General features: G+C 44.3%; 1 protein-coding gene across 4 annotated transcripts in view; it reads left to right on the top strand.

The window, feature by feature from the left end:
• PPP2R5B (protein phosphatase 2 regulatory subunit B'beta) overlaps positions 1–25,536 on the top strand; it is a 127,287-nt gene that overhangs the window by 48,243 nt on the left and 53,508 nt on the right. For all 4 annotated transcript variants that reach the window (XM_075326761.1, XM_075326762.1, XM_075326764.1 and 1 more), the window contains one exon: positions 18,832–18,933. In XM_075326761.1, coding sequence (XP_075182876.1) covers positions 18,832–18,933 — 102 coding nt within the window. The remainder of the gene's footprint in view (positions 1–18,831; positions 18,934–25,536) is intronic.

Consider the following 25,536-nt stretch of genomic DNA (forward strand, 5'->3'; position numbering starts at 1 on the left):
TGGTTTGTCCACTTCTGTCCGCCTGACGGTAGCATGAACCCTGTGGGGTTGGAATCTCTGGTCCTTTCCCCGTTTGTCCCTTTGCTGCTGAGTCTTCGGATTCTTTAGGGTCAGCAAGGTCCCTGATGGTTCCCCTTTGCTGTGCAGGTGTTAACAGGTCGGCTTGAAGCTCTTTCATGTCCTAGGGTCCTGTACCCCGTCGGTGTGTAGTTCCGGGAGTACTTCACTGGCAACCACCTCTCTTGGGTACCATGTCACCGTCAACCCGAGTCATGACGTTGCTCAGTCACACCCTTCACCTTCACTGTGTCACTGACTACTCTCCACAGTCTGCCCCTCCCGCCTGGTCAACTAGTGGACTGGATTGGCTCCATCTCTAGGCGGCCAACCATGGTCCCACCCTAGCTGGGTACCATTATATGGGGGATTGTTGGGGAAAACTAGCATTACCTGGGTTCTTAGTGGTACCGGCACTTGGGTTCTGGGTCCCTAAGGGGGTAGGCCCTGCGTCCTGATGGGGATGCAGAACCTTGTAGCACCCTGAGGGCTTCAGGGGCGCTACATTTACATATACAAAACTGTGGATTTACCTGGACTAAAATATCACAGATATCATTTTATTATTTTATTCATTTTACTATGACCTACATGCCCATATAGACAACTAACAAGGGTTGATCCTACTGAGAGATCCCTTTTAATCATATAAGTGCAAATGCGGCTGAGTGGAGGAGTCAAACTAGACCCCAAGTTGGGCATGTAGTGTCTCCTTTAACTACTGAAGAAAAAACTGCTACAAAAAAACTGCTACATCAGTTAATGCTACACCATTACTACCTTATATACAGTTATCTGCATATTTTAAATACAAGTTGTAAATATTAGACAATGCAGAATAATTGGTAAAAGATTTACATACATATTAAAAAAAAGATTTGCTCATCATGGACATTAAAGGGAATCTGTCAGCAGGTTTTTTTTATGCAATCTGAGAACAGCATGAAATAGGGGAAGGGAGCTTGAGTCTTGCAGTGTGTCACTTAGGGGTGCTTCACACACAGCGAGCTCGCTGCCGAGATCGCTGCTGAGTCACGCTTTTTGTGACGCAGCAGTGACCTCATTAGCGATCTCGCTGTGTGTGACACTGAGCAGCGATCTGGCCCCTGCTGTGAGATCGCTGCTCGTTACACACAGCCCTGGTTCGTTTTCTTCAAAGGCGCTCTCCCGCTGTGACACACAGATCGCTGTGTGTGACAGCGAGAGAGCGACAAATGAAGCGAGCAGGGAGCAGGAGCCGGCGTCTGACAGCTGAGGTAAGCTTGTAACCAAGATAAACATCGGGTAACCAAGGTGGTTACCCGATATTTACCTTAGTTACCAGCCTCTGCAGCTCTCACGCTGCCTGTGCTGCCGGCTCCGGCTCTCTGCACATGTAGCTGCTGTACACATCGGGTTAATTAACCCGATGTGTACTGTAGCTAGGAGAGCAAGGAGCCAGCGCTAAGCAGTGTGCGCGGCTCCCTGCTCTCTGCACATGTAGCTGCATTACACATCGGGTTAATTAACCCGATGTGTACTGTAGCTAGGAGAGCAAGGAGCCAGCGCTCAGTGTGCGCGGCTCCTGCTCCCTGCACACACAGCTAAGCGGTGTGCGCTGGTAACTAATGTAAACATCGGGTAACCATACCCGATGTTTACCTTAGTTACCAGTCTCCGCAGCTTCCAGACGCCGGCTCTGTGCAAGCGCAGCGTCGCTTGCACGTCGCTGCTGGCTGGGGGCTGTTCACTGGTCGCTGGTGAGAGCTGCCTGTTTGACAGCTCACCAGCGACCATGTAGCGATGCAGCAGCGATCCTGACCAGGTCAGATCGCTGGTCGGATCGCTGCTGCATCGCTAAGTGTGAAGGTACCCTTAGGGTACCTTCACACTTAGCGATGCAGCAGCGATCCGACCAGCGATCTGACCTGGTCAGGATCGCTGCTGCATCGCTACATGGTCGCTGGTGAGCTGTCAAACAGGCAGATCTCACCAGCGACCAGTGAACAGCCCCCAGCCAGCAGCGACGTGCAAGCGACGCTGCGCTTGCACGGAGCTGCCGTCTGGAAGCTGCGGAGACTGGTAACTAAGGTAAACATCGGGTATGGTTACCCGATGTTTACATTAGTTACCAGCGCACACCGCTTAGCTGTGTGTGCAGGGAGCAGGGAGCCGCGCACACTGAGCGCTGGCTCCTTGCTCTCCTACCATAGCTACAGTACACATCGGGTTAATTAACCCGATGTGTAATGCAGCTACATGTTCAGAGAGCAGGGAGCCGCGCACACTGCTTAGCGCTGGCTCCTTGCTCTCCTAGCTGCTGTACACATCGGGTTAATTAACCCGATGTGTACAGCAGCTACATGTGCAGAGAGCCGGAGCCGGCAGCACAGGCAGCGTGAGAGCTGCAGAGGCTCGTAACTAAGGTAAATATCGGGTAACCACCTTGGTTACCCGATGTTTATCTTGGATACAGCTTACCTCAGCTGTCAGATGCCGGCTCCTGCTCCCTGCTTGCTTCATTTGTCGCTCTCTCGCTGTCACACACAGCGATCTGTGTGTCACAGCGGGAGAGCGGCTTTGAAGAAAACGAACCAGGGCTGTGTGTAACGAGCAGCGATCTCGCAGCAGGGGCCAGATCGCTGCTCATTGTCACACACAGCGAGATCGCTAATGAGGTCACTGCTGCGTCACAAAAAGTGTGACTCAGCAGCGATCTCGGCAGCGAGCTCGCTGTGTGTGAAGCACCCCTTACTGGACTGCTTGGTGCAATTTTGATAGATTAGCTGTTTTCTCTGCTGTAAATGTATCAGAGCTCAGATTTTTAAGCTATGTATAACCCCGCCCACATCACTGATTGGCTGCTTCCTGTGTACACACTGTGCATTGTCACCAAGCTACCAATTAATGGTGTGGGCGGGGTTACACAGATAAGCTGGACTGTATTGCATGATAAAACACTGATTGTATTGAAACCCCAGCACTCAGCCTAATAAGTGACACATTACAGTAATCAGTGTCTTTGCTCCTACATTATGCTGCTCTCAGATTAAATAGGCTAATCCTGCTGCTAGATTACATTTAATTAATACCACTATACCGTCACTAAATAATACAGTTACATATAGACTGAATAATATAGCCATACAGTGATTGATTGAATTAGGCCATCATTCATTTTGCTTTCTTTATGCTCTCCATCTTTGTCAGACCATTATGTCGGCTACTCTAATTCTAAGCCTAGCCTATAAATTATCTGTGACCTAGTGTCTGTCGGTGCCTCAGGGTCTACCATTATCAATGCTCTGAGACAAATAAATCTATCAGTTTCATGGAGCATTGAGTGTAAATGAGAGCTGAGTATATATTGATAAACAATCTACGCTTCATAACAGTTTATATTCATTCACATTTAGGGCTGGACTTGTCCAGAATTAGAGAGAAAGTATCTGTTGTTTGTTTTTTTTTTGTCTGTATATTATTCCTAGTATTGAAGTTCAACAGTATTCAAGAGAATGAGGCTTAAAGGGGTTGTCCATTGAAAGCAAGTTATCATCTATCCACGGGAGAGAGCGGTGAATGTCCCACTTCCGGGACCCGTACTATTTGGCATATTGGGGAACTGTTATCTTTGATTGGCAACTTTAACCTCTGTTACATGATGTTGCAGAGGGTTGGGCGCGTGACCGCTACTTTATTTATTCCATCTGGGATTGCTAGAAAAAGCCGAGAGCACTGCTCTCCAGTCCCATAGGGAATGAATGGAGCACGTGTCACACGGAATTTTGTACAAACTTTCCCAACCGTCATGGCGACATTGGACCTTGTCCAGATTGCAGATTCTGACACTCCACCCAATGGTTTCTCTGGTGTCTGTGATCAATACAGGCAAACTCAGGCATCGACCTGCTGTGTGCTGATTCATACGCAGGCTAGCAAAAGTTAATCTCTGCTAGTCTGCTTGCTCTTTTAATCACGTTATAGGGAGACCTATCACATCTGCTCCCCTCCTATTTATGCTGGTGGAATCCTTCTAACCATGCCAGCTATAGTTTATTCTATGTTGGTCTGTGAGGTGTGATGTCCCAGACTCTCTGATGAAAGTTGGTGCTTTAGTTGTGCCTCTTGTTTGGAATAGTTGTGGAGTTTCCCCAAGTTGTTTTGTATTTCCTTCTTGCTCTTGTTTTTCTCTCTGAATCTCTTATTGTCTTTCCCTTTCTGTGCACCTGCTGTGGGACAAAGTTTTGTTTTTTCTCTTGTCTGTCTATATCTGTGGTTTCAACACACTCCTGTCCCATCTCTGAGGAGAGGGGGAGGGGGAATGAGATCAGGACTGGTCTAGAGCAGGGCCAGGAAGGCGACTCAGGCCTCTCCACCATCAGGAGTATTGCTGAGATTAGGGATAGCGTTGGGTCTCCTAGCTTGAGGGACAGCTTTGGAGCTCCGGTTCCCCACTATCCCAAAGTCATCATGACAGCAGGTCACATATGCTCACTGCTGCTCCATTCTGCCAATTGGTGCAGATCCATATCGATCAACAAGTTATCACCTATAAGGATAGATGATAACTTGTTTTAACAAGACAATCCCTTTAAGTTTATCTGCAATGACAAACACAGCCATGGACAGGTGTATCGCTGTTTCCGGAAACTAATACGACTGAAGTACTCCTTTAAGGGCATACACCCGAGTCTGACCTGTACTACAGTGAAGGATCTGTACCGCCCCAGCGCCAGCAGCGGGGCTGCTGCTGGGATCCGGATCTGCGGTGGCTCGAGTGCTCTCTGGACCCGGGAGGGGTCGCGCGGACACTCGAAATAAAAGGGGGGTATTTACAGGGTATTTTGTGTTTAGAGATCTTAACGCCACCCACGGTGTGTGGTAAGGTGGAGTACCACCGCTGCTGTTGGGAGAGCCCGGTAGTGATGGAATTGCAGCCAGGTGTTTAACCCCTCTGTGGGTAGGAGGGAATTCCCCGGGGCTCGGTGAGAGGGGGATGCCGTTTGGGAGGAAAGGGTCACTGCGTACTCACTCAGTCCAATAACGTTGACACCGACAACTTGTAAACCGTAAAATTTGTAATTGTTCCTGTTTTCTGTTCATTGGTTTGACAAGAGTGCTTGATATAGGATGGAGTGCAGATCATGCGATCTGAGGACCTTTTTTGTACTGTCAGGTATTTGGGTTTTTGTAGGGTTTTTCTCTGGCCACCATCAGCCCCTTTCCTATCCTTTCCTATTTAGTCAGTGGGGCCTCACCTTTGCTAATCCTGTCATCCATCTGTGTATTGTATTTTCCTAAATCACCGTAGTCTTTGAATGTGGGGGGCTTGCTATACCTTTTGCGGTCTATTTCTGAGGCAGAGAGTTATCCATCCTTCCTTCCTTTAGGATAGCTAGTTCTCCGGCTAGGTTCGCGGTGCTTCGGATGTTAGTTCACTCCTCAGCTACTTCTAGTGTTGATGGTTAGTAAGGGGATGGCGGCCAGATTAGTTACCAATGCTCTTGTCACCTTTTTGCCAATGATCTATTGTGATCTTCCATGGTTCCGGATCATAACAGTATAACCGGCCTACAATTTAAAGGGTACTGTTAAGAAGGAAAAAAAAAAAGTCTGCTGAAATTTTTTTTTTTTTGAGTATTTTTTCCTCTTTTTCTTTGGGTTCCGTGGAAGATCTTTTTCTAGCATGGATGATTTGGGTGAGCGTGTTGCTCATCTTGATGCTAAGATTCGTCATATAGAGTCTTATCTTACATAGATTCCCCTTGCAGAGCCTAAGATTCCCGTTCCTGAATTTTTTTCGGGAGATAGGTCGAGATTTTTGAGGTTCAAAAATAATTGTAAATTATTTTTTGACCTGCGCCCTAAGTCCTCAGGGAATCCCGTACAGCAGGTCAAGATTGTCATCTCCTTACTACGTGGTGACCCTCAGGACTGGGCCTTCTCTTTGGCGTCTGACTGTCTGGGGGTGGATTCAGTGGTAAACAGGATGCAGCAGATTTGGGGCAGGTAGTGGATAAATTGTTTCAATCCCAAGATACAGCCCAAAAATTTGCCAACCGGCGTCGGACTGTTGATCCCGGTTTAAAGTGGGAGACATGGTGTGGTTGTCCTCTAGAAATATTCCTATGAGAGTTCCGTCTCCTAAATTTAAACCCAGATTTATTGGACCTTATAGGATTTCGGAGATTATCAACCCTGTATCGTTCAGTTTGGCTCTGCCTGCATCATTTAAGATTCACAATGTCTTCCATAAGTTCTTGTTGAAGAGACATGTGGAGCCAACAGTTCCTGCAGCAGCGCCTCCTAACCCTGTTTTGGTACAAGGGGATCTGGGGTATGAGGTTGAAAAAATTCTGTATTCCCGTCGTTGTAGACGGAAGCTTCAGTACCTTGTCAAACGGAAGGGTTATGGGTAGGAGGATAACTCTTGGGTTGTGGCTTCTGACATTCATGCAGACAGGTTGGCTCATGCCTTCCATCATGCTCATCCTGAGCAACCCGGTGGCATTGGTGAGGGTTCGGTGACCCCTCCTCAAGGGGGGGGGTACTGTTGTGAATGTCATTTATGCTTTTGCTGCTGTGAGGCTCCCTCATGTGGCCAGGAATGGTTTGGACAGAGACCAGGTGTGCTGGAGCAAAGGGTGTTTCCATTGCTAACTCTCTGCCTATTTAAACCCTGGCCTCCTGGCAGGCTGAGCCGGTTATCATTGTCCTGTAGCTCTCCAGCCTTTTCATCTTGCTCCAGACCACATCTACCCCAGATAAGTGCTTGGTTCTTTCTTATGATGTTTTTGTTCTTATCTGGGATGTCAATTATTGTGGTTGTTTTCAGTTTATTTGCATGCAGGAATCTTCCCTCTCTGTTGCTTAGCTGGGAAGCTCCCTGCAGCTATGTTTGGAGTTTTGTTCCTATAAGTCCATGTGTTTGTTGCTTCTTAAATTTGTAATTGTTCCTGTTTTCTGTTCATTGGTTTGACAAGAGCGCCTGATATAGGACGGCGTGCAGATCGTGCGATCTGAGGACCTTTTTGTGCTATCAGGTATTTGGGTTTTTGTAGGGTGTTTCTCTGGCCACCATCAGCCCCTTTGCTATACTTTCCTATTTAGGCAGTGGGGCCTCACCTTTCATCCATCTGTGTATTGTATTTTCCTATTTTCCTATACCACTGTAGTCTTTGAATGTGGGGGGCTTGCTATACCTTTTGCGGTCTATTTCTGAGGCAGAGAGTTATTCATCCTTCCTTCCTTTAGGATAGCTAGTTCTCCGGCTGGGTTTGTGGTGCATAGGATGTTAGTTCACCCCTCAGCTACTTCTAGTGTTGATGGTTAGTAAGGGAATGATGCTCTTGTCATCTTTTTGCCAATGATCTATTGTGATCTTCCATGGTTCCGGATCAAAACAGGAGTGAGCTTGCTCTCGGGGTTCATGCTTGGGATTTTCTGGACTTCGTCTTGGGAAAGTCCTATCCCCCTCGTTGCGCTAGTACCCCAATTTTGGAGCGGGTGGAGGACGAATCGTGAAGTCTTCGCCCTTGTCAGGCAAATTACCAGGACGCTTGAAGCTACTTCCCGGCATAGGGTCCACGTACCCCGCCGTGCCCTGGTCCCTGCCCCGGAGATAGCTCAAGGCCGCCGGCTGCCCTCCTTGGCAGTTCCGTGCCCATTGACAAGATCCCCTGCGACCGGGGTTCCAGCTCCTACCAGGCCCAGACCAACGTCTGTCACCTAGTAACTGAGGAGCCCAGCTCCTAACCTCCTCCGACTGACTTGTGACCTCTCCTCACAAGAGTCACAACACAACTACCTACTCCTGACACTACTGACCCTCCAAAAACAACCCCCCAAGTGGGCGGCCCTATTCCCTTCAGGCTACCCACTGGTGTGTCTGGTGGGTGTGGTGAAGAGTGTTTCTAGGATTTTTGATTGGCTTGTTCTTAGCAACACCAAAGGCCAGGGACCCGTAACCAAGGAGGAGATGGATACCATGCAGAAGGGCAGATTGCACAATGCCCTGTGATGACCTGATAGGCCAGGGCGTCACAGATCCGCATGCTGGAGACGCTCATTTGGATTACAGAGGATGAGATACTGGATTGATATTCCAGAATACTGAAGATCCTCATGCATATGCATCCTGGCATTGTGATAGATGTCACCGGAGCATCTTTTCCTAGCATCGGCAATGCCAATCATTATGATTCATAGCTCAGTGCAGTTTGTCCCCTATCTGTACTCGCACGGATTTCCAGAAGAAAAAATGTCACATAAAATCATTACATAGAAACGCTATCAATAATGTGAATTATTATTCCTTAGTTTTGGGCCTTTATTTCCAGATTTTTCTTTTTGTGTGGGATTTCTATTTCTTCAATATTTCAGATGGTATCTTTTTCATTTTGAAGGTCTTTTACTGCAATCGTTTTTTTTTATCATGTTCTGTTCAAGGAAAGTTTAATTAATAATGTTTATTACAAGAATGTAAAAGCTAATTGTCTCCTGCATAATCATGTCAAATAGAGTAGACATTATGTAATATATGACACTGCTATGGCACAGAAAGCATAGAAGACAGAATAGAAAGGGGTTTATATTGTAATGTTGTTGTTGTTTTTTTTATTTCATGAATACAATACTAGTTAAAGGGACATTATCAGAACCCATTGCCCCTTTAAATGCCAAAATATCGGTGTTTTGGACAAATTAACAAGAAGGTGGAGCTGCTAAGGAGAATAGTTGAGCTATCACTTTTCTGTGTGCTTGACTTATTTAAAGATAAAATGCATACAGCTGCACACTGAAAAGCCAAAAATGTACAAGGGAAAATATGGCACTGCATTACTGCAAAAGAGAGATATTTAGTTTATGTATTGGCCAATGCATGTAAGTCCGGAAACCAACGGCAAGGTATATCTCTTTAACCCGGGAACCTAACTTAAATGCCACTATCTAGGTTAAAAACATCCGAGTCTGGGCAAAATGCCACTATTTGGACTGCAAACCTCCATGTATGGGCAGCTAGGCTCCTGCTATAATGGTTATGAACACAGCCAGGTCTTAGGGCGGAGTGCTCAGTCAGAAAGAGACTCACTACACATATCCAAAAAACTGACCCGCACATCCAACAAATGTGAACAGGTGCTAGCCGAAAAAACAAAGTAACTATAAAAGAGGTTATCCACTACTTTTACATTGATTGCCTATCCTTAGGACAGGTTATCAATGGCTGATCGGCCGGGATCTGACACCCCGAACCCCCATCGATTAACTGTTCCAGTCCCACCGATGGCAGCAGGCGGCAAGAGATGCTCCGTTCTCTGATAGCGGTAGTGGCCGGGTACTGGTCAACCATGGTCCGAATGCAGTAACCCCGCTGATCAGCTGTTCTCAGTTCCGCCGGCGACAGCAGGCACCTGGAAATGCTCGGTTCCAGAGCTGTCCCGTCCTCTGATAGCAGCCACGGCCTTGTAGTGCACATCCAACTCTCATTCAAATAAATAGGAGGCGGATGTTGAGTACCCAGCAGTGGCCGCTATCAGAAGACGAGCAGTTCCGGAACTGAGCATTTCTGGGTGCCTGCTGACACCGGCGGGACTAAGAATAGCTGATTGGCACGGTTGGTGCGTTTGGACCCCGGTTGACCAGACATTGATGATCTCTCCTAAAGAGAGGCCATCAATGTAAAAGTAGTGGACAACCCCTTTAAGGACGGGGTGCATCATATCAAGCTGGTCTGAAATTTTATGAAGCTTCTTCCGTTGCATGCGCTGTGAAGAAAGATGTGTTTCTACTGTATCAATGAAACCGGGGCAAAGGATTTCTCCTCATATGGCAACATGCGGTGCTCTAGACTTCAAGAGCGTTGGCTAATAATGCCATCATTAGAATGCCAGGGTAAGTGTAATGTGGTGCACTGCACCTGCGCCAGAACTAACACATAGAGATGCATGTGCAAGAATTTGGACCAGCTTCAGATGTAAATCAAGCCGAATGGATTACCCCCAAAATCTCCACCTTCTTGACTCTAGCAACTTAAGTTATATACAGTAGGGGTTCACAATGCATTTTTTTTTTAATAATATACTGATTTTACTTTGCCTAGTTTGCACACAGAACGCACAGTAGGTAATCTAAAATGTGGTCATGTCTGTTCGCAGAGGAAAGGTCTTCCTTTTAGGAAAAAAATGAAGAATGGCTGCATGATATATCATTCATATAATAATAATAAATCTCTGAAAGAATGCCATGTATGCAGACAAAAGCAATGACCAAACTCCAGGTATCATATGTTTCCTCTAAGCAACTATGGCGCAATAAGTCCAACAATTCCAATATATTTAAAAATGCACAATTTTATTAAACAGTTACAAATATAAAAAAAATCATTCAAGATAAGGATATCAAAAGAGTTCAGGTGCAAACAGACAGTTTGTACATCCCAACATCCCCACCCATCACATTTAGTAAGACATGGGTATATGTGACATAGCATCAATATGCCATCAATATTGATAGTATCCACCAGTTATTAATATATACCCGTATCATGGCCCCCCGAGGAAGACATACGCGAAACGCGCGTTGGGGCCCATGATTGGTGGCATCCTCTCTCTCCACCCTGAGCAGGACAAAATGGGTGCCCTTTAAGGTGCCTCTATGGCAGATGCTGGTCACAACATACAATCCAACCAGACCAAGTTAAAAGCCAAGTAAATCCTATATAGATACCCACTAATAATTTAATAGAATGCCCAGCGTATAACTAAGGTATAATGCTAATGCAGAAAGTTCTCAATAATTGAGCACAGTGTCACTCACCCATTTTGTCCTGCTCAGGGGGAAGAGCGAGGATGCCACCAATCATGGGCCCCGACGCGCGTTTCACGTATGGCTTCCTCGGGGGACCATGATACATGTAAATATTAATAACTGGTGAATACTATCAATATTGATGGCATATTGATGCTATGTCACATATACCCATTTCTTACTAAATGTGATGGGTGGGGATGTTGGGATGTACAAACTGTCTTTTTGCACCTGAACTCTTCTGATATCCTTATCTTGAATGATCCTGTATAGAGATATTTGGTTTAGAGAATTTTTGATACTATTTTCATTGAAAACCTTTTGATTGCTTGCTGGAATTGCTGCTTCCGAATCTCTTCCACTGTGGGTGCTACGTTAGTCAGTCTTTTAGTTATACACCCTTTTACACAGACCCTGGCAGGAGCCAGCCGTGTGGGTTGTTTTAGATCTATCTCCGATGGCAGCTTTCAATCATTGGTTTGTTTCTTGATACATAAAGGCAAAAAGAGACGACTAAAACGGAGGTATCACTGCACCCCTCCTACACCCCCATGACAAATTCTTACCAAAAGAAGCAACTTGGAGGTGTTATTTTTTAATATGACAGTAATAGTTAGACACTAACAGTGATAATGTAATGCTGCATGTTTTTCAGCTGAACATTTCTATATTTAGTCTATTGATTCATGATGTACCAGTGACAATACAGAGAAAGTAGGCACGAAGTGCATCACATGCCTCGCTGATGCCACAGTTTATGATAATTTTTCGTTCTTCGTGTTTCAACGTGAATGGTTCAAAAAAATAAATAAAAAATACTGAGACCTGTTATACCTTCTTATCGGATTGCTATATTAAATGTTCTTTTTACCAACATCTGGTGAGAAATTCATGTTAATAGCATCTTTAGAGATACAGGTGCTTCACAATAAATTAGAATATCATCAAAAAGTTAATTTATTCCAGTAATTCAATACAAAAAGGGAAACACACATATTATATAGAGTCATTACACACAGAGGGATCTATTTCTATATATTATATAGAGTCATTACACACAGAGGGATCTATTTCTATATATTATATAGAGTCATTACACACAGAGGGATCTATTCCTATATATTATATAGAGTCATTACACACAGAGGGATCTATTCCTATATATTATATAGAGTCATTACACACAGAGTGATCTATTTCTATATATTATATAGAGTCATTACACACAGAGGGATCTATTCCTATATATTATATATAGTCATTACACACAGAGGGATCTATTTCAAGTGTTTATTTATGTTAATGTTGATGATTATGGCTTACAGCCAATAAAAGCCCAAAAGTCATTATCTCAGAAAATTAGAATGTTATATAAGACCAACTGAAAAAAAATTATCTTAAACTCAGAAATGTTGGCGCCTACTGAAAAGTCTGTACAGTAAATGCCTCAATACTTGGTCGGGGCTTCTTTTGCATGAATTACTGCATCAATGCAGCGTGGCATGGAAGCGATCAGCCTGTGGCACTGCTGAGGTGTTATGGAAGCCCAGGTTTCTTTTATAGCAGCCTTCAGCTTGTCTGCATTGTTGGGTCTGGTGTCTCTCATCTTCCTCTTGACAATACACCATAGATTCTCTATGGGGTTCAGGTCAGGCGAGTTTGCTGATCAATCAAGCATAGTGATACTGTGGCTATTATACCATGTATTGGTACTTTTGGCAGTGTGGACAGGGGCCAAGTCCTGCTGGAAAATGAAATTTCCATCTCCAAAAAGCTTGTTGGCAGAGGGAAGCATGAAGTGCTCTAAAATTTTCTGGTAGACGGCTGCACTGACTTTGGTGTTGATAAAACACAGTAGACCTTCACCAGCAGATGACATTGCTCCCCAAACCATCACTAATTGTGGACACTTCACACTAGACCTCAGCAGCTTGGATTGTGGCCTCTCCACTCTTCTTCCAGACTCTGGGACCGCGATTTCCAAATGAAATGCAAAATTTAATTTACTCCAGCAGCAGTCAACTCCTTGTGAATCTCCCCAAATTTTTGAATGGCCTTTTCTTAACAATCCTTTCAAGGCTGTGGTTATCCCGGTTGCTTGTGCACCTTTTTCTACCACACTTTTTCCTTCCACTCAACTTTTCATTAATATGATTGGATACAGCACTCTTCATTAGCAATGACCTTTTGTTGCTTACCCTCCTTGTGGAGTGTGTCAATGACTGCCTTCTGGACATACAGTTTGGTCCAGAAATATTTGGACAGTGACACAATTTTGGCGAGTTGGGCTCTGCATGCCACCACATTGGATTTGAAATGAAATCTCTACAACAGAATTCAAGTGCAGATTGTAACGTTTAATTTGAAGGTTTGAACAAAAATATCTGATAGAAATTGTAGGAATTGTCACATTTCTTTACAAACACTCCACATTTTAGGAGGTCAAAAGTAATTGGACAAATAAACCAAACCCAAACAAAATATTTTTATTTTCAATATTTTGTTGCGAATTCTTTGGAGGCAATCACTGCCTTAAGTCTGGAACCCATGGACATCACCAAACGCTGGGTTTCCTCCTTCTTAATGCTTTGCCAGGCCTTTACAGCCGCAGCTTTCAGGTCTTGCTTGTTTGTGGGTCTTTCCGTCTTAAGTCTGGATTTGAGCAAGGGAAATGCATGCTCAATTGGGTTAAGATCTGGTGATTGACTTGGCCATTGCAGAATGTTCCACTTTTTTGCACTCATGAACTCCTGGGTAGCTTTGGCTGTATGCTTGGGGTCATTGTCCATCTGTACTATGAAGCGCCGTCCGATAAACCTTGCGGCATTTGGCTGAATCTGGGCTGAAAGTATATCCCGGTACACTTCAGAATTCATCCGGCTACTCTTGTCTGCTGTTATGTCATCAATAAACACAAGTGACCCAGTGCCATTGAAAGCCATGCATGCCCATGCCATCACGTTGCCTCCACCATGTTTTACAGAGGATGTGGTGTGCCTTGGATAATGTGCCGTTCCCTGTCTTCTCCAAACTTTTTTCTTCCCATCATTCTGGTACAGGTTGATCTTTGTCTCATCTGTCCATAGAATACTTTTCCAGAACTGAGCTGGCTTCATGAGGTGTTTTTCAGCAAATTTAACTCTGGCCTGTCTATTTTTGGAATTGATGAATGGTTTGCATCTAGATGTGAACCCTTTGTATTTACTTTCATGGAGTCTCCTCTTTACTGTTGACTTAGAGACAGATACACCTACTTCACTGAGAGTGTTCTGGACTTCAGTTGATGTTGTGAACGGGTTCTTCTTCACCAAAGAAAGTATGCGGCGATCATCCACCACTGTTGTCATCCGTGGACGCCCAGGCCTTTTTGAGTTCCCAAGCTCACCAGTCAATTCCTTTTTTCTCAGAATGTACCCGACTGTTGATTTTGCTACTCCAAGCATGTCTGCTATCTCTCTGATGGATTTTTTCTTTTTTTTCAGCCTCAGGATGTTCTGCTTCACCTCAATTGAGAGTTCCTTAGACCGCATGTTGTCTGGTCACAGCAACAACTTCCAAATGCAAAACCACACACCTGTAATCAACCCCAGACCTTTTAACTACTTCATTGATTACAGGTTAACGAGGGAGACGCCTTCAGAGTTAATTGCAGCCCTTAGAGTCCCTTGTCCAATTACTTTTGGTCCCTTGAAAAAGAGGAGGCTATGCATTACAGAGCTATGATTCCTAAACCCTTTCTCCGATTTGGATGTGAAAACTCTCATATTGCAGCTGGGAGTGTGCACTTTCAGCCCATATTATATATATAATTGTATTTCTGAACATGTTTTTGTAAACAGCTAAAATAACAAAACTTGTGTCACTGTCCAAATATTTCTGGACCTAACTGTATGTCAAGTCAGCAGTCTTACCCATGATTGTGTAGTCTACTGAACCAGACTAAGGGACCATTTTAAACACTTAGAAGCCTTTGCAGGTGTTTTGTGCTAATTATTCGAATTTTCTGAGATAATGACTTTTGGGTTTTTATTGGCTGTAAGCCATAATCACCAACATTAACAGAAATAAACACTTGAAATAGATCCCTCTGAGTGTAATGACTTGATATAATATATAGGAACAGATCCCTGTGTGTAATGACTCGATGTAATATATAGGAACAGATCCCTGTGTGTAATGACTCTATATAATATATAGAAATTGATCACTCTGTGTGTTATGACTCTATATAATATATGTGTTTCCATTTTTGTATTGAATTACTGGAAAAAAGGAAATTTATTAACTTTTTGAGGATATTCTAATTTATTGAGATGCACCTGTATATTTACTTAGTAAATATATGTTTCCAATACTTATTTCACCCACTGTAAATCCCTACTTCTTATCAACTCCCATCCCTCGGATGAACGTGATGGACATGTGGGGGTTTTTTTTGTTTTTTTTTTAACCCTACTAAAACTGTAACTATGCACCCCATTGCACCATTGTTCTCTCTTGTCCGTAAGATCACTGCCAGGAGAGGTTGAAGGGTGCGGCTGATTGTGCATGTTCCCTGCTGATCTGGCTGCGGTCTTCCATGGTTGTCAACTATCTAAAAATTTTGGTACAATCCAGCAGTGAGACAATCTTAATGTTAAGCAGGAAAACTTTAATAGAGGATTATACAGCCATTCTAACTTCACAGTAAGTACAATAGCCTCATCAGGACTAACAGATCTATTTAGTAATGTTGGTATTGAGAAATATCGTAACAGATCAGTTTTAAAGTTAATACCTGTCAAAATGCAACCGCTTGTTTTACTAGCAAATTTGCATTGAATGGTATTGTTTTGTTTAAAAAAAGAAAAGAAATACTTAAAATATATGTTTATGGTGAAAAGTCTGACCAAAGTAGAACCTTAGGAGCAAAAAGAAAAGTTCAAGATGTGCAAAGTTTGTATCTGCATTGCAGATATCGACATAAAATCCCCATAGGAATAATGTTCAGAAAACCAGATATCTGTAATGAGTCAAGTGTGCAGCGGTTTAGTAGATGTGCAACTGTTTATCCAATCCCCACTTTGTACAAAATAGTGCCACTGTACCCTATTTAGGCATCTGTTTTATGTATTGTGAAGTAGGAACAACCTATATTGTAAATGGTCGCTATGTATCGCACGGCAGGAGGTCCTCTGCAATGTAAAACCTGAAATTTTTACTATGAGACAAGTAGTACCACAAGTCTGGGTAATGTGTTTAAAGGTCTGACTTTAAGAATAGTCAGAGTGCTGGGCAGCTCTGGCTATTCACATAACTCCACGCATGGGTGTGTCTGGTCTATTATATGAGGCTAGTTGTTTGGTCACATGGTCTCTCTGTGCGCTTGGAAGCAGTTTACTTCTTGGAGGCACTCTGCGTGCAGACCATGTGGGTTTAGAGTCAACTGCAGATTTCCCTGGAGATACACTGGCTAGGAGGCCAGGCATATAGAGCCTGTGGTCGCTCTGTGCTTAGGGAGCTGGAGTCCTTCTGAGGAATCTGGACTGGCAGGAGTCAGTGTCTAGAGGAAGTCATAGTTCCTGGTTGGTGAGCCCAGTGAGGCAGTGTTCCTAAGTGTCTGATGGAGCCTGGCTCAAGCTCCAGAAAGGTAACCTCACAAAAGGAGGTTGTATCCTGACCGAGGTCAGTGAGTGGACAGTGCTACACCTCCACTGGGATACTGCAGCGAGGCATTGTATCTGAAGCCATGCAGACGTACCCGCGGCTGAAACGGACTGTGAGTCATATAGGTTTCTGTAAAGCCGAAGGAAGGCTCATGTTTGTGTTTCTTTGAAGCTGCAAGAAGGCCTTTGTTATATTGCTGCAGTACTGGTTTATGTGGGTAAATAAACCAACTGGACTGTTTAATAGAAGCACGTTCCTCTGTGTCTTTAATCTAGCAGCCAAGCGAGTGTCCCCCACTACATTCAGTTAGCTCAGCCTCACAATATACACTGGGAGGCATAAGCTAAATGGGAAGTCTCGATTGGATACTGTAAAGTGGTCACCTTATTGTAAAAGAGAACTTCTATACTCTTTTAGTGGTGATTAAAGTTCTGTACGCATTAACATGTGTAGTAGGGATGAACGAATCAATTCAATACAAATCTAATTTGTGTTTGAATTTTAGGAAATTTTATGGACCTGTCAAATTCTTAAATTTGTGATTCGATATGTATGAATTCCTGCAAAAAAATGTTCACTGTCATTTTACAAATTTGTAGAAGATTGCATCAGCTAGGAAAGGCTTACATGACCTTGGGTGTGTATAGGCGGATTTTAACATAATGGTTTTGCAGCTATCGCAACAGAGCTAATCAGGAATGTTTATTATAGCCTGCATAAAAGCTGAGGCAGGGAATGCAGGAGCCAGTATTTGCCATGTGCTGTCCGGATGCACACTCGCGGAATACAGTAACGGCGTCGGATCCTGGTCACATTGCAAAGTCCAACAGGCAACCTGATTCCTCTTGAAGGGATCATTTCCACTTGCGTATCGCTTCCGATGCGGGAGCATCGGAAGCGATATGCTAATGACCCTTTGCTGCGGGTGTCATGCAACTGTGAAGCGATCTGGCAATTGCATCTCAAGATGGGAGAAGAGGGAGGGAGCACTTTCTCCTCATGTCCTCTATTGTCGGTCTCTGCGTGTACCGCACTGCAGTCGCATAACATGCGAGTGCAGTGCAATTTTACACACGCGTGAGCCGAGACTCAGTGCAAAACGCAGCATGGTGCAATTGCACCGAGAACACGATTGGTATGGAGAAAAAACAGGACAGAGGAAACTGCCTCATTAATTAACATTGGTGCAAGTGCAATCCGATTTTTTTTATCTGATTGCACTTGACCTTGAAAATCGCAGATGGAAAAGAGCCCTAATGCTCAGCTCTGCCGGGCGTCGGCTGAGTTGTGTAAACTGCTCCCAGTCATGTAGGAATTAATCCTTCTCTGAGCAGTGTGCGACTTTTGTGAGAGTCAGGTTGTTGATTATCATCCACAGCTGTTCTCTCCCTATTTAAGGATGGGGAGTTTGTTAGGAGATGGCCAAAGATAGCTTGTGCTCTTGCGAATATCCGGTGCCCTTGGTAATCCTCTTTGGTGACCTGTTATCTGTTGCTAGTGTGGTATGGAAGTGTCCCTTGGTATGCGTTACTTCCTTCCTTAGATTTTTTTTTTCCCCTGTGCTTTTATTGCCTTCCCTTTGTGTTTGTTAGTTTCAATTCTTCCCCCTGTCGGTATCTTTTCGGGAGGCGGGTTATCTTGGTGTCTCCTGCCCACCTCAGGGGTGAAGGGGGTGTGTGGGAGGTTAGGTCAGGGCATGAATAGGAGACAGGGACATGCTGCGGACCCAGACCTCACTACCCTTAAGTGTACCTCTGGGTTGAGGGTCAGCGCAGGGATCCCAATCTTAGGGCCAGTTCAGGTCTCCCAGCTAGCCTAGCCCACCCGTGACAGTAAATCTGGATCATGAGATGTTACAGGTCCCCACTTAGCAATATAGATACGGGGAGAAAGCTATAAAATACTGAATAAACATTACAGTTAGTACATGACGGAACTGCAGTGAAAAACAGTCAATTACCACTTGTTAACCCATAGCCATATATGTTAAGGTCACTGTTTTCATGAAAGAGCTTGAAATTACTTGGATACAGTCCTAGGAGACCTCAGAGTGTTACACACATCTTTTCAGGGTGATTAGAATACTTGTAAATCACCAATTCACCACAAATGTAATTTTTTTTAAATTCAATTAACCCAGCAAATTTGGATTTCAGAAGATTTGCTCATCTGTAATGTGTATATATGGAATGTCTAGTAATCAGTGTTGCTGAGGGATCTCACCTTTCACTATTGTGTCATTTGTTGGATTACTTAGAAAAAAAGGTAAAATAGAAGTTTAATAAAAAATGAGACCATTTTTTGATAATTAATACTCCCAATATTATTATTTTTCTGCAGATCTCAGTGAATATATTTCGAACACTGCCTCCAACAGACAACCCAGAGTTCGATCCTGAGGAGGATGAGCCAAATTTTGAGCCTTCCTGGCCACATCTTCAGGTAAATGGGCATGTGCTAGGCACAATTGATGCATGACATAACAATGGCTGTTTTATTACATCTAACCTCGGCTTGGAAACATGCTTCCTTACTATGCACATTTCAAAACTGCCTCTACAGTCTCAAAAAAACTGCAACTCTGGTGCCAGGGTCCCTGCTCTGTTCCACTTCCTCCACCTGGCAGGGACACCGGCGCACTCATCATCCCAGCTGCTCTGCAGTGTCTTTGGTCCCCACCGCAGCTTCCGGTTCCTGGGGCCTGTGCTTGCTACTTAGGGCTCGCTTACACTCTCTCCCTTAGAGCACTTAATTCGGAAATCCCTCTCAGCCTATGGCTGAGAGGCACTGGATACTTAAGGCATCCTCCACCTTAGGCAGGTGCCTGATCAACGTGTACTTTCAGGTTGCCTGTACGTTTGCTAGTTGTCAGGTCCCTGTTGTCCAGTACTCGTCCTGTATACCCAAAGCTGTGTTCCAAAAACCAGAACTTGTCCTGTGAACCTGATCTTGAACCCGTAACTCTCCGGTGTTCCAGTCTGTATCCGCTGTCCTGCCTGTATCACCTGTCCAGTCTGTACTATCCATCCCACCTGATACTTTAAGTCTGAACCTCCATTCCTGATCCCTGGTGACAGCTGGACAGCTGCCGCAGTACTGGGGACTGCCCTGGAGTGGCACTTGGCGGCTACGTGCAGCAGTAAGCCTAGCCACACCATCAATGGCTCTAATGAAGAACCAGGTAGCCGCTAAGTCAAGCCCCTCCAAGGTAAGCCCAGCCTTGTGGGGTAGTGGGTCCACATCTACCTGTGTTACAGATATACACAATATTAAAGCAAATCTGTCATCAGGTTTCTGTCACAATCTGACTGCAGGTATCACATGTGGTACAAGAGGACTTCGATGAGCTGCGCAACACAGAGGGAACACCAAGGTAGAAATACAACAGAAGGCCCTGGCGCTAGGGAGAGGGGAGTGGGGTCACCTCCTAATAGTCACCTGAGACTGATCCCTGCACTCCCTAACTTCCCTACATAGGTCCTTCCCCCTGTGCGCCACTAAATGCCTAGGCCCTCGCTGGCTTTGAACTCACACACTGAGTAGTGAAGGCCAGTGAGACGCTAGTCTTATCACTGCAATAAGACAACACAACGAAGGTAAGACAAACTGGTGAAGAAAGACACAACAAAAAGCACTCCTTGGTTTCTTGAGCAGGAAATTTCGCAGCTGCAACAAAAACGACACCACAGCTATGCAACAACGAGCTCCTTCAATATGGACAGCGTAGGTATGAGCTATAGCCGGCATACGGAGGTGTGAGGAGCGGAGATTTATAGAAGAATTGAATGGTGTCAGCTGAGGTTACAACTACCTGTTAGATCACTGTAGGATAGAAGTGACCCTTAACCCCTTCAGAACTTGATGGAATTAAATACGCTCCAACTCCGGGTAAATGACAAGAAGGCACTAAAGCGGATCTGCGATCAACAATACGCTACGCTATGACCTTCTGATCCCAGATAGTCTCAAGTTCACATCACGACACACTTGTGACAGTTTACCAGTACAAGCTGTATACATTTTTATATGGCTCATAGACTTGATGAGGCTGATGTACTTCCTTTGAAAATCCATTTTTAATTCTTTATGAAAGTTTTCCTGCCTAATATTAAAACAGGCATTTCATAAGTCTAGAAGGACTTCTTAAAATCCTCATTTTAATTTAAGAATTATACAACCATTCTGACATCGATTTATTATTATTTTTTTTTTATTTTATTTTTTTTACAGTAAGTACACCAGCCTGATAAGGTGTAATAAATCAATTTAATAAGCTATGCAGTTTGTATTGTGAAATCTGGTGACAGATACAATTTAAAGGGGTTGTCCAGGACTTAAGTATCGATGACCTATCCATTGTTTGGTCTCGAACAAGCCCTTTAAAGCGGGCTTTACACGCTGCGATCTCGCTAGCGAGATCGCAAGCGATCGTACCCGCCCCTGTCATTTGTGCGACACGGGCATATCGCTGCCCGTGTCGCACAACCTCGCTTACCCACGTCACACGTACTTACCTGTCCTGCGACGTCGCTCTGGCCGGCGATCCGCCTCCTTTCTAAGGGGGCGGGTCGTGCGGCGTCACAGCGACGTCACACGGCAGGCGGCCAATAGAAGTGGAGGGGCGGAGATGAGCAGAACGTAACATCCCGCCCACCTCCTTCCTTCCGCATTGCCGGTGGCCGCAGGTACGATGTTGTTCCTCGTTCCTGCGGTGTCACACATAGCGATGTGTGCTGCCTCAGGAACGACAAACAACATCGCTAATTAAAAGAAAACGATTTTTTGTTTTAGGACGACCTCTCCGCGGCAAACGATTTTTGCCGCTTTTGCGATCGTTTTAGGTCACACATGACTGTTACACGCTGCAATATCGTTAATGACGCCGGATGTGCGTCACAAACAACGTGACCCCGACGATAATTCATTAACGATATTGTAGCGTGTAGAGCCTGCTTAAGTCTATTTAGTATAGTGGCAACTTAAAGGGAACCTGTCAGGTCCAATATGCACCCAGAATCACAAGCAGTTCTGGATACATATTGCTAATCCCTGCCTAACTGTCCCTGTATCTAGTAGCTAGATAAAGGGATCTTTAGAAAAAGTATTTCTAAAGTTCCTTTTATGATATGCTAATGAGCGCAGGGACTAGTCACAAGGGTGTTACTTTCTGCGCTCATTCCGCCCTCTTAGCATGTTAGCTCACCCACAGGGGCATACTACATGCTATTCACTGCCAACTGCCTAGCGTCCTCATCGGTCACACGCGTAGTTGTCTCCGTTGTCACTGTATCAAAATGCCTGGCAGTGTGCATGATCAGAAGTCACCCCACTTCCGTTCATGCGCACTATGAAGCCGTGTACATGTCCCTGCTTCAGAGAGGTCTAGTGCACCTGACCGGAAGTGTCAGGGACTTATGATCCTTGGGCACTGACCCCAAGCCTGGGGTTCTGAGGTGATTCAATGGACACAGGTACATGCGTCACTGCTGATGATGACACTGGGCAGTGGGCATTGAATAGCATGTTATTACGCCCCTGTGTAGAATGAGCGCTGGAACTAACGCCCATATGACTAGTCCCTGCGATCATTAGCATATCATAGAGGATCTATATAAATACTTTTTCTAAAGTTCTCTTCATCTATGCTAGTGTATACAGGGACGGTTAGGCAGGGATTAGCAATATACACCCAGAACTGCTCGTGGTTCTGAGTACATATTGCACCTGACAGGTTCCCTTTAAAGAGAAAGGAGGAGTACATGTAGCGGAAGTCTATAATGCTTTTACTGATACAAGAGGCCTGAAGTGTAATTTTAGGTTTATTTTTATGTTCTCCAGAACATTGTAGTAAGTTTATTTGCAATCCGTCCTAAAATGTCAGATGAAACAATGTGATATCGTACGTATTGATAACTAGCATGTTATATTTATACAATGCGAACATAGCATGGTGGAAAAAGAAGAAATGCGCTTATCAAATTTAACCATGAACAATGCTGGGTGAGATTGTTATTTATTATTGTGGTGCTGGGTGAGAATGTTATTTATTATTTATTGATTGCTCTCAGTAGGAGAAAAAATAATAATCTTGCAGTTATGATATCTTTTTAATGGCTAACAAAAATAAAATAAATGATGTTACAAAGCAAGCTTTCCAGACTGCTTAGGTCTCTTCATCAGGCATGGTATAACAAAGTATCTGAAGAAAACAAATCTAAATGCAAGATTATTGTTTTGTTTATCCTGCTGAGAGCAATCAATCTTTTCTTAACTGGTCAGCATGTTTCTAAATCTTTTTTTTCTTTCTTATTAATTATTGTCATATCTCCTAAGACAGTACAGCACCACTTCCTAGCCCTTAGGATGGGTGCGCACAATTGGGGTTTGCAGTGTTTTGGATGTAGTGTGTTTTCGCTGCTTCCAAATTACTGCATTGTACAGTACAAGCACAGTGGATGGGATATATAGAAATCTCCTGCCCACTATGCTTCTTTTCTCTGCAGCATTAACTGACCTGCGGTGCGACTTTCTGAGCCGCAGCATGTCAATTTATGCTGTGGAGATGCAAGGGAGAATAGAGCTAAAGTCCGCTGATCGTGGACACGGGACACTGCGGTCTCCTGCAAAGAGCATTCATGGCGCCGCAGGGGAAGAAACTCTGCGTCCAGTGTGCGGCATGTAAAAAAAAAAATAAATCAAATCTTTATTTTTATATAGCGCTAACATATTCCACAGCGCTTTACATACATCAGGAACACTGTCCCCATTGGGGCTCACAATCTAAAGTCCCTATCTGTATGTCTGTATTATGGGCACATACCCTTACCGTAAAAAGTTTATTTGTAGACAGATTGAATCTTTTTTTTTCTATGGTTACGGATAGTTTTAATTTACTTTGGGGATGACCTAAAAAAGAATAGTAGTTTGCTGACTATATTCCGAATTTTAGGGTTATGCAGCCCCTAGAACCCCCTCATACAGATTTTGCATTGGACCCAGAAGCTTTAGAAAAATTATCCGGTTATTACTTAAATGAGCTTAAAGGGAATCTGTCACCAAGTGTTTGCCACCTAGTATGAGAGCAGCATAACCTAGGGGCAGAGATCCTGACTCCAGCGATGTGTCACTTACTAAGCTGCTTAGTGTAGTTTTTATAAAATCACTGTTTAATCAGTAGGAGATTATCATTACAGGTAGTCAAGCATATTCCTGAGCTCTGTATAACTGCTAGATCTGCAGCAGAGAAAACATTGATTTTATCAAAATGACAACAAACAGCTCAGTAAGTGACACATCGCTGGAATCAGGGTCTCTGTCTCTACATTATGCTGCTCTCAGATGGGGGAGCAAAAACCTGGTGACAGATTCCCTTTAAGATGCTAAGGTATACAACAGTCCTCACTATGGCTCAGTCGCCAGGCAATGGTAATACTCTCCTTTTCATAATTTTACTGTATACATTATATAAAATGAAACACATACAGTATATAGAGGGCAAAGCAAACAAGCAAGTATCCTCTGTAAAAAGTCCTTTCATATAGCATAGTAATCACCCCCCTTTACATTTGCACCATATTTACCCCCAGATGAATCATTATGAGTGTCTCTTCATGGATCCTTACTTAGCAGCTAAATGGCCAGTGATGTGTCTAGGTAAGTCTGTGAATATTTCCTATGGGAGCAGTACTGCTGATTGCTGCACTCTATATCATTTCTGAATACTTTGAAGAATAACCATCGCAGCCCTGAACCATTGCACAGATGGTAACAGTAGAACATCCAGAGTATGAATCATTGACCACAACGCTCTGTGATAGCTTTTTGACTAGAGGGACCAATAATAAAATGTAATGGCAGGTTTTCTGATCATCATTTTCTGCCAAGGAGAGAAAACAGGGAACAGAAAGTATCTGCACTCTCGTACATGACACAGCCTTTAACGTTTTTGCTACCTCATCTGAGAGCAGCCTGATGTAGGCAAAGAGACTCTGAATCCAACGATGTATCACTTAGTTTAATGGGTGCAGCCGTTCTGACAGAGTATGGTTCTTGTCACTACTTACGGATAGTATAGATAGAAGTATAGTCAGACAAGCCAAGGTCAGGAAAAAGGAGGACACGATAGGACACATGGAGTACTCAGAAACGCTGTCAGGTCACAGGCCGAGGGTCAGAATTCAAGGACAGTGCATATTAGATTCAGGGAGCAGACAGAGACGTGGTCAGGTAACGGTCCGAGGTCAGAACCAGGACGTAATGACAAAAACAGGGGCACAGAAGAGTCAAACAACGGTCTGGGGTCAAGACACTTAGATCAGAACACAAGCACAAACACAAGCAAAGAGCACAACTACAGAACCAGAGAGTACGACTGGCGAGGTTCTGTGAGAGCATGCCCAGTAATGAAACAGAGCAATTACCAGGATGGTGGAACACCTGAGTAATCAGCACCTCTCAGAACCTGCATGGAGTCCTGTACTGTCAAACAACCAGCCAGCTGGTGCTCCGAGAAACACAGCAGAGCATGTCCAAATGCAAGATGCTCTGCACAAAGGAAACATGTCACTGTTGGCTCTTTAGATCAGGCAGGCACGGCAGAGCATCACCTGTGTCCAAGATGCTCTGCACAGAGGAATCGTGACACAGAGCTTTTAGATTTAGCAATGCAGCAGAGCTGAGAGAGCTGTCGCTGCCCAGACTAGGCTTTCAATGTAAAATGTCTATAGACAGTGAGCTGCTAATCACAGATTAGCTGACCTCTAGTTGACTTAAGGTCCAGTCACACTAAGCAACTTACCAGCGATCCCAACAACGATAGGCATCGCTGGTAAGTTGCTAGGAGGTTGCTGGTGAGATGTCACACTGCGACGCTCCAGCGATCCCACCAGCAACCTGACCTGGCAGGGATCGCTGGAGCGTGGCTACACGAGTTGCTGGTGAGCTCACCAGCAACCAGTGACCAGCCCCCAGCGCCGCGTGGAAGATGCTGCGCTTGGTAACTAAGGTAAATATCGGGTAACCAACCCGATATTTACCTTGGTTACC

Source organism: Anomaloglossus baeobatrachus, chromosome 10, assembly GCF_048569485.1.
Source record: "Anomaloglossus baeobatrachus isolate aAnoBae1 chromosome 10, aAnoBae1.hap1, whole genome shotgun sequence".
NCBI classification, from domain to species: domain Eukaryota; kingdom Metazoa; phylum Chordata; class Amphibia; order Anura; family Aromobatidae; genus Anomaloglossus; species Anomaloglossus baeobatrachus.